Source organism: Salvelinus fontinalis, chromosome 11, assembly GCF_029448725.1.
Source record: "Salvelinus fontinalis isolate EN_2023a chromosome 11, ASM2944872v1, whole genome shotgun sequence".
Taxonomy (NCBI): Eukaryota; Metazoa; Chordata; class Actinopteri; order Salmoniformes; family Salmonidae; genus Salvelinus; species Salvelinus fontinalis.
The window spans coordinates 13,145,511-13,162,201 of record NC_074675.1 but is presented as its reverse complement, the minus strand read 5'-3'; the positions used below and the strand labels follow the sequence as shown (position 1 = coordinate 13,162,201).

General features: G+C 48.7%; 1 protein-coding gene across 7 annotated transcripts in view; it reads left to right on the top strand.

Annotated features, from left to right (window-relative positions):
- Positions 1-16,691, top strand: part of LOC129865070 (membrane-associated guanylate kinase, WW and PDZ domain-containing protein 2-like) — a 290,642-nt gene that overhangs the window by 168,514 nt on the left and 105,437 nt on the right. For all 7 annotated transcript variants that reach the window (XM_055937536.1, XM_055937535.1, XM_055937537.1 and 4 more), the window contains exons 3-6: positions 1,286-1,405; positions 10,013-10,228; positions 13,818-14,061; positions 16,099-16,178. In XM_055937536.1, the coding sequence (XP_055793511.1) occupies positions 1,286-1,405; positions 10,013-10,228; positions 13,818-14,061; positions 16,099-16,178 (660 nt within the window). The remainder of the gene's footprint in view (positions 1-1,285; positions 1,406-10,012; positions 10,229-13,817; positions 14,062-16,098; positions 16,179-16,691) is intronic.

Below are 16,691 nucleotides of genomic sequence, written 5' to 3'. Positions count from 1 at the left end.
GCCGTGCGTCCTCCGAAACACGACCCAACCAAGCCGTACTGCTTCTTGACACAACACTTAACCCGGAAGCCAGCCGCACCAATGTGTCGGAGGAAACACTGTGCACCTAGCGACCGTGTCAGCGTGCACTGCGCCCGGCCCGCCACAAGAGTTGCTAGTGCGCGATGGAACATCCCTGCCAGCCAAACCCTCCCCTAACCCGGACGGCGCTGGGCCAATTGTGCGCAGACCCATGGGTCTCCCGGTCGCTGCCAGTTGTGACAGAGCCTGGACTCGAACACAGAATTTCTAGAGTCACAGCCAGCACTGTGATGCAGTGCCTTAGACCACTGCGCCACTCGGGAGGCCCTGGCTCTGAGATTCTAATCAGTGACCTTTCGGTTACTGGCCCAATGCTCTTAATCGACTGGCAAATGTGACGAGAACTAGCCACTTATGCTAATGCTAACATGATTGAAAGGGTGCCACTGTTAGCATTTAGCAGGCTAGCGTTCTCGTCTCACTCGCGATAACATGTAGACAGCAGCCCTGTGAGGTTGTGTAGAGGCTCTGTGTCTACCGTCTTTGAGAGGCGTTGACACTCTGCATGCAGATTGAACTTATTTCTCTCCTCTTTGTTGGAGTTGCATCACTCAGCTGAAACCTTCCTGTAACGTTACCTAGTGAAGGACTCATCGCTCATCATCCCAAAGGACAGTACTTAAGTATTCAGTTGAATTCAAATGTGCAACCAAGAGACCCGCTCAGAATACATGAATACAACTGATTCAGGGTCAGCTTGTCCTTAATCGGCCGTTCTGTTCTGATTCTTTATGAGACGCTGAGGTTTTCAAAGTAGGATCCTTTTGTTAAAGGGATACTTTGGAATTTTGGCAATGAAGCCCTTTATCTACTTCCCCAGAGTCAGATGAACTCGTGGATGCCATTTGTATGTCTCTGTGTGCAGTTTGAAGGAAGTTAAAGGGAGTTTCATTAGCTAACTAGCATTGGCTCGCAAAACTACCACAAACTTCCTTCATAATGGACACATTGACATAAAAATGGTATCCACGCAATCATCTGACTCATTAACCAAAATCCCAAAGTATCCCTTTAATGTACTGTCATGATGTACACACCAAAGAATTACAATTCTTTCATTCTATTTCTATGGTGCACACAGTTTATAGTAAGGGCCATAATGCTTACCCTGCTCCTCTCTCCTGTATGCAGGTGTACACAGTTTCTTAGTAAGTTCCCTGATTGTAACTGTGTAACTGTGCTCCTCCCCTCTCCTCTCTGATAGGCACAACCAGGCAGCCCAAGGAAGGAGAGGTCCCGGGGGTGGACTACAACTTTGTGACTGTTGATCGGTTTATGGAATTGGAGAAAAGTGGAGCCTTACTAGAGAGCGGAACTTATGAAGGTAAAAGCAAGCTTTTCGCTTTTTTGGGGGTGTATCATGGTTTTTGGGTGGTCTTTCCTGATTTTGTTCAATTGCTTGTTGGAATAATAGTATTATGTAGCTGCTTGTTTATCCACCATCCTTCCACTTTCTGACAGAGAAGAATGAGTTGGGTGCATTTAGACAGCTCTCACACATCACTGTGACATCATAACATAGATTACAGAAAAGCTGTTTTAATCAGAGTGGAGAAAACACACTCTCACACACACACCCCACAACACCACTACACCTCTCCACTTCGCTATCTCCTCCATGCTGGCTCTCCTCTGAGCCCTAATGGCTCCAGAATAAACACGACTCACTCCAGTTTCTCTCCATCTGCCCTGGTCTGTGTGGCTCTGTGCTGGGTGTACTAAACTACTGGCTCTCCACTCTGTCAGATACAGGGGACTCCACCACACAGACAGATAATGCATTAACTCCATGTCTGTTCCCTCGCTGAGCCCTCCCGCTCAGCCTCGCGCCTGTCATGACAGAAAAATAAATTGCAGATGGTCAATTTAACGGTTGGTTGCCAGGAGCGATGTTAGATTCTCTCTCCGATTGAGGCCGTGTATCACTTCTCCGAGGATGTCTTCTTCCGTAGAGAGAACCCTTCTTCTCTTCTCGGTGGCTGCACCACTGTACCACCATCATTTACCTTTTTAATATGTAATGCTCAATTAGAGAGAGAGAGAGAGAGAGAGAGAGAGAGAGAGAGAGAGAGAGAGAGAGAGAGAGAGAGAGAGAGAGAGAGAGAGAGAGAGAGAGAGAGAGAGAGAGAGGAGAGAGAGAGATGAGGAGAGGAGAGAGAGAGAGAGAGAGAGAGGAAGAGAGAGAGAGAGAGAGAGAGAGAGAGAGAGAGAGAGAGAGAGAGAGTCAGAGTCAGAGAGAGAGTCAGAGAGAGAGAGAGAGTCACGCTTTGACTATATACAGACTCAGTGAGCATAGCCTTGCTATTGAGAAAGGCCACCGTAGGCAGACCTGCCTCTCAAGAGAAGACAGGCTATGTGCCCACTGCCCACAAAATGAGGTGGAAACTGACCTGTCAAATGTATGACCATATTAGAGACACATATTTCCCTCAGATTACACAGACCCACAAATAATTGGAAAAGCAAACACAATTTTGATAAACTCCCATATCTATTGGGTGAAATACCACAGTGTGCCATCACAGCAGCAAGATGTGTGACCTGTTGCCACAGGAAAAGGGCAACCAGTGAAGAACAAACACCATTGTAAATACAACCCATATTAATGTTTATTTATTTTCCATTTTGTACTTTAACTATTTGCACATAATATAACATTTGAAATGTCTTTATTATTTTTAAATTGTACTGTTCATTTTTTTATTGCTTATTTCACTTTTGTTTATTATCTATTTTCCCTGCTTTGGCAATGTAAACATATGTTTCCCATGCCAATAAAGCCCTTAAAGAGATGGAGAGATCACTCTTTTCTTTTGTGTGAGGAAGGCAGAAAAAAGTCATCTCAAGTTGATACAATGTGGCTGCCAGGTTAATGTTATCCACAGTGTTGGATTTTCATCATTACAAAAGCCTTGCTTGGGAAGGTCAGAGGGTGGGTCAATGTGTCTCTTGGCTTTTGTTTAGCTAACAGTAAGGTATGCAACTCATTTAGCATTGTAGCATACTACTGGAGGTTGTCTTCAGGTTGTGTAGGAATGTTTGAAGGTTTGAAGAATGTGACATGATGTTTTTGTGCATTTTAGATTTGATTTCCATGAAAGTCTGACTGAAATGTCTTTTAGTTGTTAGGCAGCAGCAGGGTAAAATAGTCTGTGGTTTTAAGCCTTTCCGTTCGATTCGCTTTTTTACAGCAATGTTCTCTCATTTGAATTTGAAACACTCACTGTGTACTCAGAAATGCGAACAAAATTCACAGGGCCTTTTTGTAACCACAGCAAATATCTGAGATACAAACCGAAATAGGACTTTCCGGCGACTATTTTCTCCATGGTCCCACAACTGTCTGCAGCATACGTGTTGTTGGAGTTCATCATTTTAATACTTAATCCCCAGGATTAGAATAATCTCATTGGATTTTCAAAATATCTTTGGGTGTCTGGTTTCTCCTCCAGAAGTACTGAAGCACCACTGAAAGGTGCAGGATAATCTCACTCTCATAGAAACCCTCTCTAGCTACATAACCTAATCTCCAGTGGAGAGGCAGTGCCTTGAAGCCTGCTCTCAAGGAAACTAGGTTCCATTGCCATGGCAACATCATATCCCCCCCCCCCCCCCAGTCCATTTCACACCTTGTTTACAGAGAGTAGAGCTCAAACACTTCATCAGATCTCACATCAGCTTAACAAGGACATCTGCTGTCTCAGGACTTTGCCAGGTATCTCTGGGCTAAAGCTGGTTCAAGGGATGTTTGCATATGTGCATACCTGTGTGTGTGGAGGAGATCTTAGCAGACAGTCTTCTGCTAGCAGACTCAGGGGCTGGAAGATCAGAGTGGGCGATGTGTGAAAGCATCAGCGAGGAGGAGCCCAGGGGAGCACGTTCAGAACGAACCCAGAAACGCTCTGCATGCTGGGACCTGGCGACTCCGCCATGGGGAGACAGACGGGATGACCACACAGAGCACAAAGGCCAGAGCCCAGAGAGAGAGACAGGCTTCTTCTTTATTTATTTACAACACACACACACACTCAATCACTAGGAATCTGTGCATGGTTTAGTGATTGATTGATGTGCGGTGGATAACACTGATGTGCCAGCAGACACGAAAGGGCTAACAGTGATGTTAGTGAAAATGCCTGGGGTGTGGACCAGACAGTGTCAGGCTTTAGTTACCAATATGAAGTCATGTGGGTGGGTGTGTTTTGTAGGTATATGTGTTGTGGAGTGTGTGACTGTGTTTGAGTACCTCTCCTTTGACGTGCCTTGAGACTTAAGTGTCAACTTTTAAGAACTATGTGAACTTTAACTCCCAGGACGTCAACTGACATTCCACTTCCTGGTCCTGGTTCCATTGGGTTATGTAATAATGACATCATCTTCCCGCGTGACCTTCTCACTCCCTTTCAGTATTTCATTTTACAATATATTTCCCTTTAAATAGACAGTTTAATTTAATGTTCTGTTTGTGCCTGTGTTGTCTACTGTGATCCCTACTTTGGCGCTTGAATATTAACTTGTAACAAGGGGAGAAAAACATCCAAGCAAATCTTTTTATAAACGTATCATCAAAGGCAAACAAAATGTGTCCAAAACTCAGGCGTGTTGCATGTTAAGCAGGTTTGTACAGTGGCAGTGCTCACTGCTCACCCATGTGACTTGAGGTTCAACTCCTGAATGTGTATCTCGATCCTCTGGTACAGATAACTATTATGAAAAGATAGAAAATATGCTCTAAATTGCTCATATTACACGTTTACTAACGTTGAGATTTCAATCTGAGGTGAAACTTCCTCAGATAATTTTCAATCTGAGCATTGTAGCTATTAGAATGGATGCACTGTAGGAGTAATAACCTTGGCTTTAGATCAGGGGACTAACACAGTCTCATGGGGCTAACACTGTCTCAAGGGGCTAACACAGTCTCATAGGGGGCTAACACAGTCTCATAGGGGGCTAACACAGTCTCAAGGGGCTAACACAGTCTCAAGGGGCTAACACAGTCTCAAGGGGCTAACACAGTCTCAAGGGGCTAACACAGTCTCAAGGGGATAACACAGTCTCATAGGGGGCTAACACAGTCTCATGGGACTAACACGGTCTCAAGGGGCTAACACAGTCTCAAGGGGCTAACACAGTCTCAAGGGGCTAACACAGTCTCAAGGGGCTAACACAGTCTCATAGGGGGCTAACACAGTCTCATGGGGCTAACACAGTATCATGGGGCTAACACAGTCTCAAGGGGCTAACACAGTCTCATAGGGGGCTAACACAGTCTCAAGGGGGCTAACACAGTCTCAAGGGGGCTAACACAGTCTCAAGGGGCTAACACAGTCTCAAGGGGCTAACACAGTCTCAAGGGGCTAACACAGTCTCAAGGGGCTAACACAGTCTCAAGGGGCTAACACAGTCTCATGGGGCTAACACAGTCTCATGGGGCTAACACAGTCTCAAGGGGCTAACAGTCTCAAGGGGCTAACACAGTCTCAAGGGGCTAACACAGTGTCATGGGGGGCTAACACAGTCTCATGGGGGGCTAACACAGTCTCAAGAGGGAATAACACTGTCTCATGGGGGGGTTAAGACTGTCTCATTGGGGGGGGGGGGTTAACACCGTCTCATTGGGCTAACACAGTCTCAAGGGGCTAACACAGTCTCAAGGGGCTAACACAGTCTCAAGGGGCTAACACAGTCTCAAGGGGCTAACACAGTCTCAAGGGGCTAACACAGTCTCAGGGGGCTAACACAGTCTCATGGGGCTAACACAGTCTCAAGGGGCTAACAGTCTCAAGGGGCTAACACAGTCTCAAGGGGCTAACACAGTGTCATGGGGGGCTAACACAGTCTCATGGGGGGCTAACACAGTCTCAAGAGGGAATAACACTGTCTCATGGGGGGGTTAAGACTGTCTCATGGGGGGGGGGGGGTTAACACCGTCTCATTGGGCTAACACAGTCTCAGGGGGCTAACACAGTCACATGGGGGGCTAACACAGTCTCATGGGGGGCTAACACAGTCTCATGGGGGGCTAACACAGTCTCATGGGGGGCTAACACAGTCTCAAGGGGCTAACAGTCTCAAGGGGCTAACAGTCTCAAGGGGCTAACAGTCTCAAGGGGCTAACAGTCTCAAGGGGGAATAACACAGTCTCATGGGGGGGGTTAACACTGTCTCATGGGGGGATAACACTGTCTCATGGGGGGCTGACACAGTCTCATAGGGGGATAACACAGTCTCATGCGGGGCTAACACAGTCTCATGGGGCTAACACAGTCTCAGGGGCCTAACCCAGTCTCATGGGGAGCTAACCCAGTCTCATGGGGGGCTAACCCAGTCTCATGGGGGCTAACACAGTCTCAGGGGGCTAACACAGTCTCATGGGGGGCTAACCCAGTCTCATGGGGGGCTAACACAGTCTCATGGGGGGCTAACACAGTCTCATGGGGGGCTAACAGTCTCAAGGGGCTAACACAGTCTCAAGGGGGGCTAACACAGTCTCAAGGGGCTAACACAGTCTCGTGGGGGGCTAACACAGTCTCGTGGGGGGCTAACACAGTCTCGTGGGGGGCTAACACAGTCTCGTGGGGGGCTAACACAGTGTCATGGGGCTCAAACAGTCTCAAGGGGTTAACAGTCTCAAGGGGCTAACAGTCTAAAGGGGCTAACACAGTCTCATGGGGGGCTAACACAGTCTCAAGAGGGAATAACACTGTCTCATGGGGGGGTTAACACTGTCTCGGGGGGGGGGGGGGTTAACACTGTCTCATTGGGCTAAAACTGTCTCATTGGGCTAACACAGTCTCATGGGGGGCTAACACAGTCTCATGGAGGGCTAACACAGTCTCATGGGGGGCTAACATAGTCTCAAGGGGCTAACACAGTCTCATGGGGCTAACAGTCTCAAGGGGCTAACACAGTCTCCAGGGGCTAACAGTCTCAAGGGGCTAACAGTCTCAAGGGGGAATAACACTGTCTCATGGGGGGGGGGGGTTATTACTGTCTCATGGGGGGATAACACTGTCTCATGGGGGGATAACACTGTCTCATGGGGGGCTGACACAGTCTCATGGGGGGCTAACACAGTCTCATGGGGGACTAACACTGTCTCATGGGGGCTAACACAGTCTCATGGGGGGCTAACACAGTCTCATGGGGGCCTAACACTGTCTCATTGGGGGCTAACACTGTCTCATTGGGGGCTGACACAGTCTCATGGGGCTAACACAGTCTCATGGGGCTAACACAGTCTCATGGGGCTAACACAGTCTCATGGGGCTAACACAGTCTCATGGGGCTAACACAGTCTCATGGGGCTTAAACAGTCTCAAGGGGCTAACACAGTCTCATGGGGGGCTAACACAGTCTCATGGGGGGCTAACACAGTCTCATGGGGGACTAACACAGTCTCATGGGGGACTAACACAGTCTAATGGGGGAATAACACTGTCTCATGGGGGGATAACACTGTCTCATGTGGCTAACACAGTCTCTTGGGGCTAACACAGTCTCTTGGGGGGCTAGCACAGTCTCATGAGGGGCTAACACAGTCTCATGGGGGGCTAACACATTCTCATGGGAGCTAACACAGTCGCATGGGGGCTAACACAGTCTCATGGGGGACTAACACAGTCACAAGGGGCTAACACAGTCTCAAGGGGCTAACACAGTCTCAAGGGGATAACACAGTCTCATAGGGGGCTAACACAGTCTCAAGGGGCTAACACGGTCTCAAGGGGCTAACACAGTCTCAAGGGGCTAACACAGTCTCAAGGGGCTAACACAGTCTCAAGGGGCTAACACAGTCTCATAGGGGGCTAACACAGTCTCATGGGGCTAACACAGTATCATGGGGCTAACACAGTCTCAAGGGGCTAACACAGTCTCATGGGGGGCTAACACAGTCTCAAGGGGGCTAACACAGTCTCAAGGGGGCTAACACAGTCTCAAGGGGCTAACACAGTCTCAAGGGGCTAACACAGTCTCAAGGGGCTAACACAGTCTCAAGGGGCTAACACAGTCTCAGGGGGCTAACACAGTCACATGGGGCTAACACAGTCTCAAGGGGCTAACAGTCTCAAGGGGCTAACACAGTCTCAAGGGGCTAACACAGTGTCATGGGGGGCTAACACAGTCTCATGGGGGGCTAACACAGTCTCAAGAGGGAATAACACTGTCTCATGGGGGGGTTAAGACTGTCTCATGGGGGGGGGGGGGGTTAACACCGTCTCATTGGGCTAACACCGTCTCATTGGGCTAACACAGTCTCAAGGGGCTAACACAGTCTCAAGGGGCTAACACAGTCTCAAGGGGCTAACACAGTCTCAAGGGGCTAACACAGTCTCAGGGGGCTAACACAGTCTCATGGGGCTAACACAGTCTCAAGGGGCTAACAGTCTCAAGGGGCTAACACAGTCTCAAGGGGCTAACACAGTGTCATGGGGGGCTAACACAGTCTCATGGAGGGCTAACACAGTCTCATGGGGGGCTAACATAGTCTCAAGGGGCTAACACAGTCTCAAGGGGCTAACACAGTCTCATGGGGCTAACACAGTCTCAAGGGGCTAACACAGTCTCAAGGGGCTAACAGTCTCAAGGGGGAATAACACTGTCTCATGGGGGGGGGTTAACACTGTCTCATGGGGGGATAACACTGTCTCATGGGGGGATAACACTGTCTCATGGGGGGCTGACACAGTCTCATGGGGGGCTGACACAGTCTCATGGGGGGCTAACACAGTCTCATGGGGGACTAACACTGTCTCATGGGGGCTAACACAGTCTCATGGGGGGCTAACACAGTCTCATGGGGGGCTAACACTGTCTCATTGGGGGCTAACACTGTCTCATTGGGGGCTGACACAGTCTCATGGGGCTAACACAGCTAACACAGTCTCATGGGGCTAACACAGTCTCATGGGGCTAACACAGTCTCATGGGGCTAACACAGTCTCATGGGGCTAACACAGTCTCATGGGGCTTAAACAGTCTCAAGGGGCTAACACAGTCTCATGGGGGGCTAACACAGTCTCATGGGGGGCTAACACAGTCTCATGGGGGACTAACACAGTCTCATGGGGGACTAACACAGTCTAATGGGGGAATAACACTGTCTCATGGGGGGATAACACTGTCTCATGTGGCTAACACAGTCTCTTGGGGCTAACACAGTCTCATGGGGGGCTAACACAGTCTCATGGGGGGCTAACACAGTCTCATGGGGGGCTAACACATTCTCATGGGAGCTAACACAGTCGCATGGGGGCTAACACAGTCTCATGGGGGACTAACACAGTCACAAGGGGGGTTAACACAGTCACAAGGGGGGCTAACACAGTCTCATGGGGGGCTAACACAGTCTCATGGGGGGCTAAAACAGTCTCAAGGGGGGCTAATACAGTCTCATAGGGGGCTAACACAGTCTCATCGGGGTTAACACTGTCTCATGGGGGGCTGACACAGTCTCTTGGGGGGCTAACACAGTCTCTTGGGGGGCTAACACAGTCTCATGGGGGGCTAACACAGTCTCAAGGGGGGCTAACACAGTCTCATGGGGGGCTAACACAGTCTTATGGGGGACTAACACTGTCTCATTGGGGGCTAACAAGGTCTCATGGGGGGTTAACACAGTCTCATGGGGGGCTAACACAGTCTCATGGAGGGCTAACACAGTCTCATGGGGGGCTAACACAGTCTCATGGGGGGCTAACACAGTCTCATGGGGGACTAACACAGTCTCATTGGGGGCTAACACAGTCTCATGGGGGGCTAACACTGTCTCATGGGGAGACCTAAGTTCAAACATCAGTCTGTCACATTGGCCATTTTGATTCTTTAACCTCACCCACCAGTACCTAAGTATAATATGATGTGTGTATGACTGACTAAGTATATAAAATGATCATTAATGTGAAGTATCCCTTCCTTCCTTCTCTAGAGAACTACTACGGCACCCCCAAGCCCCCGTGCGAGCCCAGCCCTCTGCTGCTAAATGTAACAGATCAGCTCCTGCCGGGCGCCCGACCCAGCTCCAAGGGGAAGAGGAAACGGAACAAGTCGGTCAGCAACATGGAGAAGGCCGGCATCGAGCCACCCGAGGATGAGGAGGAGGAGAGGCCCGTTGTCAATGGCAACGGCAATGGCATCACCCCAGGTTAGGTTCCAACGCAGACATAGTGTTGATGTGCAACAATAGATCCTCGTCATGACAACAAGTTCACCGCCGAAATGAGATAGCACCGACCCCTGGGATCTGATCAGACAACATAGCAACAGTCTATCGTCTAGGTTACATCATAGCAACCGGCTCTCAGTCAGGCCCATACAATAACATAATAAAGGATGGATACAAGTCCCTACTGCCTACAGGGAGCTCTTCCCAGGGAGCTCAGATCATCATCATCATAGATAGTCTAAATGAAAAACTGTGGAGTTCTAGTGCCTGTAAATAGCATGAGTACATCCCTCCAGCATACCATGTAGCAGAACTGATAGTGTTCAGAGACAACAGCCTTACACTGTATCCCATCTCATCCCATCTCCCAGTCATTAGATCAGATCACAGTACATTTAGTCTACGTCACGTAGCCAGAGGCTAGATTCAACCCCCCGCACCGACACAGAGAAACATCGCCTGGAGGCTGTGATCAAATCAAGCGTGGGGTTCCACGAAGCAGATTTACTGGATCAATGCAAGCCACATCACAGTCATTACTCTCAACTAGGAGCAAAGATGCTGGCTGTCTAACTTAATATAAGAACGGAGAAACCCTATGTTAGCCATGAAACAAAATAGTATAATTAATTTTGACTTGACATTTGTTAATGTAAAAATAAATGACACTGTTACGGTAGTTGTTTAGTAAAACCTTTTGAGACCTTTCGAAAATGGCTTTACATTATATATGCAATCCATTATTATTGATCAACCTATTCATTATAATGTATGTTCTGGTCAGGTAACCCATATACAGTGGCTTGCCAAAGTATTCAACCCCTTTGGCTTTTTTCCTATTTTGTTGCCTTACAACCTGGAATTAAAATAGATTTTTGGGGGGTTTGTATCATTTGATTTAGACAACATGCCTACCACTTTGAAGATGCAAAATATGTTTTATTGTGAAACAAACAAGTAATAAGACAAAAAAACAGAACCTGAGCATGCATACCTATTCACCCTGCAAAGTCAATACTTTGTAGAGCCACCTTTTGCAGCAATTACAGCTGCAAGTCTTTTGGTGTATGTCTCTATAAGTTTGGCACATCTAGCCACTGGGATTTTTGCTCATTCTTCAAGGCAAAACTGCTCCAGCAGTGGGGATGGGTTCTGCTGGTGTACAGCAATCTTTAAGTCATACCACAGATTTTCAACTGGATTGAGGTCTGGGCTTTGACTAGGCCATTCCAGGACATGTTTTCCCTTAAACCACTTGAGTGTTGATTTAGCAGTATGCTTAGGGTCATTGTCCTGCTGGAAGGTGAACCTCTGTCCCAGTCTCAAATCTCTGGAAGACTGAAACAGGTTTCCCTCAAGAATTTCCCTGTATTTAGCGCCATCCATCATTCCTTCAATTCTGACCAGTTTCCCAGTCCCTGCTGATGAAAAACATCCCCACAGCATGATGCTGCCACCACCATGCTTCACTGTGGGGATGGTGTTCTCGCGGTGATGAGAGGTGTTGGGTTTGCGCCAGACATAGCGTTTTCCTTGATGGCCAAAAAGCTACATTTTAGTCTCATCTGACCAGAGTACCTTCTTCCGTATGTTTGGGGAGTCTCCCACATGCCTTTTGGCGAACACCAAACGTGCTTGCTTGTTTTTTTCTTTAAGCAATGGCTTTTTTCTGGCCACTCTTCCGTAAAGCCCAGCTCTCTGAAGTGTACGGCTTAAAGTGGTCCTATGGACAGATACTTTGCAGCTCCTCCAGGGTTATCTTTGGCCTCGTTGTTGCCTCTCTGATTAATGCCCTCCTTGCCTGGTCCATAAGTTTTGGTGGGCGGCCCTCTCTTGGCAGGTTTGTTGTGGTGCCATATTTTTCCATTTTTTAATAAAGGATTTAATGGTGCTTTGTGGGATGTTCAACGTTTCTGATATTTTTTTATAGCCCAACCCTGATCTGTACTTCTCCACAACTTTGTCCCTGACCTGTTTGGAGAGCTCCTTGGTCTTCATGGTGCCGCTTGCTTGGTGGTGCTCCCAGACTCTGGGGCCTTTCAGAATAGGTGTATATATACTGAGATCATATAACAGATCATGTGACACTTAGAATGCACACAGGTGAACTTTATTTAACTAATTATGTGACTTCTGAAGTTAATTGGTTGAACTAGATCTTAATTAGGAACTTTTCTGTTTTCTGTTTTTTTTAAACAAGTTAATTTCACTTTACCAATTTGGACTATTTTGTGTATGTCCATTACATGAAATCCAAATAAAAATCCATTTAAATTACAGGTTGTATGCACCAAAATACGAAAAACGGCAATACTTTTGCAAGGAACTGTAAATGCCGTTGACCTATAGGATTGGAGTAATCTAATGTTCTGGTCAGGTAACCCATATAAATGCACTTGAGCTATAGGACTGGAGTAGTTTCATGTTATTGTACTTTCTCACAGTAGCTCTGCTATTCATTGGGCTATGTGAACAAAGCTGAGAAAGATTCGATGTCGAGTATTCAGCCTAGAGCTGCACTGTAGTTTTCTGTTACTGAGTGTATGGCAGTGCATATACAGGTTGGGGGAAAGGGAGAGAGTGAAAGAGAGAGAGAGAGATCGATAGAGCAGGCAGTGTGATGTGAGCAGATAGCTCCATAGATGAGCTCTCCCTCCCTACCTCTGCCTGCTGCTGTGGCTGTCCTCTGGGACGGCCCAACCAAGCGCCACAACTCAAACTAGGACATATCATCAGCTCCACTCTCTCTCAATCCCCTCCGCCTGCCACCTCTCTCACTCTGCTCTCTCTGTCTATTTCCCTCTCTCTTTCAATCACTCTCCATCTCTCTCTGCTCGGTATCCTTACTCTCTCTTGCTCGCTCTCTTTATCTGTCTGTCTATCTCTCTATTTCTGTCCCTGTGTAATTGCCACCCTCTCCCTATTTGAAATCCTCTCTATCTTTCTTTTTATCTCGTTCCATCTCTTTTTCCTTGGCACTCAATCACGCTGCCCCCTCTCCCCGCTTCCTCTCTCCCTTCTACCTTTCCCTTCCCTCCTCATATGTCCCCTCTACCCCTCCTTCCTCCTCTCTCCCCTCTACCTTCCCTCCTCCCCTCTCCCCTCCCCTTCCCTCCTTCCCTTCTCTCCTCATCTCTCCATTCTACCTTTCCCTCCTCCTCTCTTCTCTCCTCCCCTCTCCCTCTCCCCTTCCCCTCCCTCCCCCGCTTTATCTCTCCCCTCCCCTCTACCCTTCCCTCCTCCCCTCTCCCCTTCCCTCCTCCTCTCGCCGCTCTCACCTTCTCTCCTCCTCTCTCCCCTCTCCTCTTCCCTCCACCCCTCTCCCTCTACCCTTCCCTCCTCCTCTCTCATCTCTACCTTTCCCTTCTCCCCTCTCAACTCTCCCCTTCCCTCCTCCTCTCTCCCCTCTCACCTTCCCTCCTCTCTCCCCTCTCCCCTCTCCCCTCTTCCCTCTTCCCTCTTACCCTCTTCCCTCCTCCCCTCTCACCTTCCCTCCTCCTCTCTTCCCTCCCCTGTTCCTCCAGTAGTAATGTCAGCTCTGACTCCCCTGTCATTCTCTTCTCCTCAGAGTCCAGCGAACATGAAGACAAGAGTACAGATGTCTCCTCGGGGGATGTCCTCCCTCAGACCTGTCCCCCCACCGAGACCCCCACCTTCTCCTCTACCACCCCAAACAACGAGGTCCCCCAGGAGGAGGGGGGCGAGCTAGCCAAGTCGCCCCCTAAGCCAGATGAGAGTGAGAGTGAGCTTGGCCCCCTGCCAGAGAACTGGGAGATGGCCTACACAGAGAAGGGAGAGGTGTACTTTATCGAGTAAGTGTCTGCGCTGAAGAGAACGTCATCAAATTATCCCAATGCACACCCACACACGCAAGCACACACACAAACAGACAGCCAACAGCAGCCAAATAGTTGACTGTTGTTGTCATGAGATTTAGAGGTTCTTGTCCATGCAATGTTTCGCCAGGGAGAATAGAAGGTAAAAGTTGCCCAAGCATTTTAAGCAGCTTTCACATGCACACACACACACACACACAATAACACTCACTCCCACTGTAATGAATTCTATTGTTCCGTGTGGCCAGCTGTATTGGAGCTATTTTACAACAGGTCTGTTAGATTTTTACTGCTACAATATAATTGTAGAGGTGAGTTGTCTTTCTCTTACATTTGAATAATATTTAAACGTCTTCTGACTGTGTGAGTGTGTCTGTGCCTGTTTGTGTATGTACATCAGTCAATAGGCAGGTTATTACCGAATCCTTTAGGAAATTAACAATCGTTCGAATTTATGTGACAGAAACATCATCCGATTCCCAAAGGACTGCCTTTCATTGTGTCGTATAATAGAGTAGCAGAGAAAACATCCAGCAGGGTTAGTTTTAATGTAGTTGTCTGCCAGCCAGTCAGCCGGTCAGCCAGCAAGTTAGCCAGTCAGTCAGCCAGTCAGCCAGTCACATACTTATTGTGTATCCTCTCCTCCACAGAGGCTAGACTTGGTCTCCATATGTCTCGTCCACCCAGGCCCTCTGTGTTCCTACATCTAGATGAATCAATCTGGAACGTTGTGCATTTAGCCGCCGAATTTGTAGCTGTACGTTTTGGGAAAAGTAAATGATGCGGTGCCAAGGCGGTACCAGATGCCAACGGGGTGGCTCCCTTTGATTTGTCTCCAGATTCGATCAATTTGTTTATCCAGAATCCTCAGAGAGAGAGAGATACAGGGGAAGACAGGGAGAGATAGATAGATAGAAAGAGAGGGAGAAGGAGGAAGGGAAAGAGAGAGGGGTGGGAAGAGATTGAAAGGCAGAATCAAGAGAGAGAGAGAGAGGCCTCCCGGGTGGGGCAGTGGTCTAGGGCACTGCATCGCAGTGCTAACTGCGCCACCAGAGTCTCTGGGTTCGCGCCCAGGCTCTGTCGCAGCCGGCCGCGACCGGGAGGTCCGTGGGGCGACGCACAATTGGCATGGCGTCGTCCGGGGTGGGGAGGGTTTGGCCGGTAGGGATATCCTTGTCTCATCGCGCTCCAGCGACTCCTGTGGCGGGCCGGGCGCAGTGCGCGCCAGCCAAGGGGGCCAGGTACACGGTGTTTCCTCCGACACATTGGTGCGGCTGGCTTCCGGGTTGGAGGCGCGCTGTGTTAAGAAGCAGTACGGCTGGTTGGGTTGTGCTTCGGAGGACGCATGGCTTTCGACCTTCGTCTCTCCCGAGCCCGTACGGGAGTTGTAGCGATGAGACAAGGTAGTAATTACTGGCGATTGGATGCCACGAAAATTGGGGAGAAAATGGGATAAAAAAAAAAAAAGAGAGAGAGAGAGAGAGGGAGGATTTTCAAGTAGTGCTCACAGTGTCCCCTCCTCCCAAGGATGGATTCGGGGATCATTTTTTTGGCAGCTCGTCCTGCTTTCCCGTAGCCGCGTTTCCCTCACTCCCTTCCCCCACTTGTCCTGCCATCGTCTTCAAGGGAGGGCATTATGTCCTCAGATGCGATAAAGAGATCCATTGAAGTTTCCTTGGCACCGCCTCTCATCTGATCACAGTCCAGTTTTACAGCCCGCAGTGTTGATCCTGCCAAGCCCACAGCTGTTCAGCTCTATCACTCACACCTCTCCCCTTCACCCGCCATCCCTCCATTCTTCCCTGCACTAATGAGAAACAGTGTGCAAATTAAAAGTATCGATTGCCATTTTGTTAACCTAAAGGGTTTTTTCTTCTCGCCAGCTAGTTTGGAGGGTAGGCACACAGGGGAACGTCTCTTTTTCTCTGAAATGATGCTGAATTGAGAATCTCCTCCCTCACTGTCTCTCTCTCTCTCTTTCTGTCCCTGTCTCTCCTCTTCTCTCTCGTCAAGCCACAACACCAAGACGACGTCGTGGCTGGACCCGCGGCTGGCGAAGAAGGCGAAGCCACCAGAAGAATGCAAAGAGGACGGTAAGTGTCTCTCTTCTCTCGCTCTCTCTCCCCTTTTCAAAGTCACTCAACTCTCTCTCCCGTAAAACCTTTGAGTTCCTTTTTGGGTCCAAATCATTAGCATCTATTCATCGTCTGATGGCGGTTTGCAATATCTGCAGTGTTTTGATCCGAGAGCTGAAAGGATGGATGTTAACGTATACCATTATATATGAATAGTCATCCGTCACTGAGGACAGTGGTTTATTTGGGGTCCTTGTCTGACACTTGTAGATGTGTACAGTGTCTTTATAACCGTGTTGTGTTACCTGACCTGTGTGGAGATAGTGCTAGTTTTAGCCCCTGTAGAGGGACTGGGGAAGTGGGTAGGGTGGTTAACAGAGACTTCTTTATCCCCGCCGGGAGTAGGGAGCTATGCACCACCACAGAATGGACACTACACACACAGACACAAACACACACATACACACACAGACGCACAAACAGTCGGCAGAGGGGAAGGAGAGAGAGTGTCATTCAGATGGTTTGACTAAG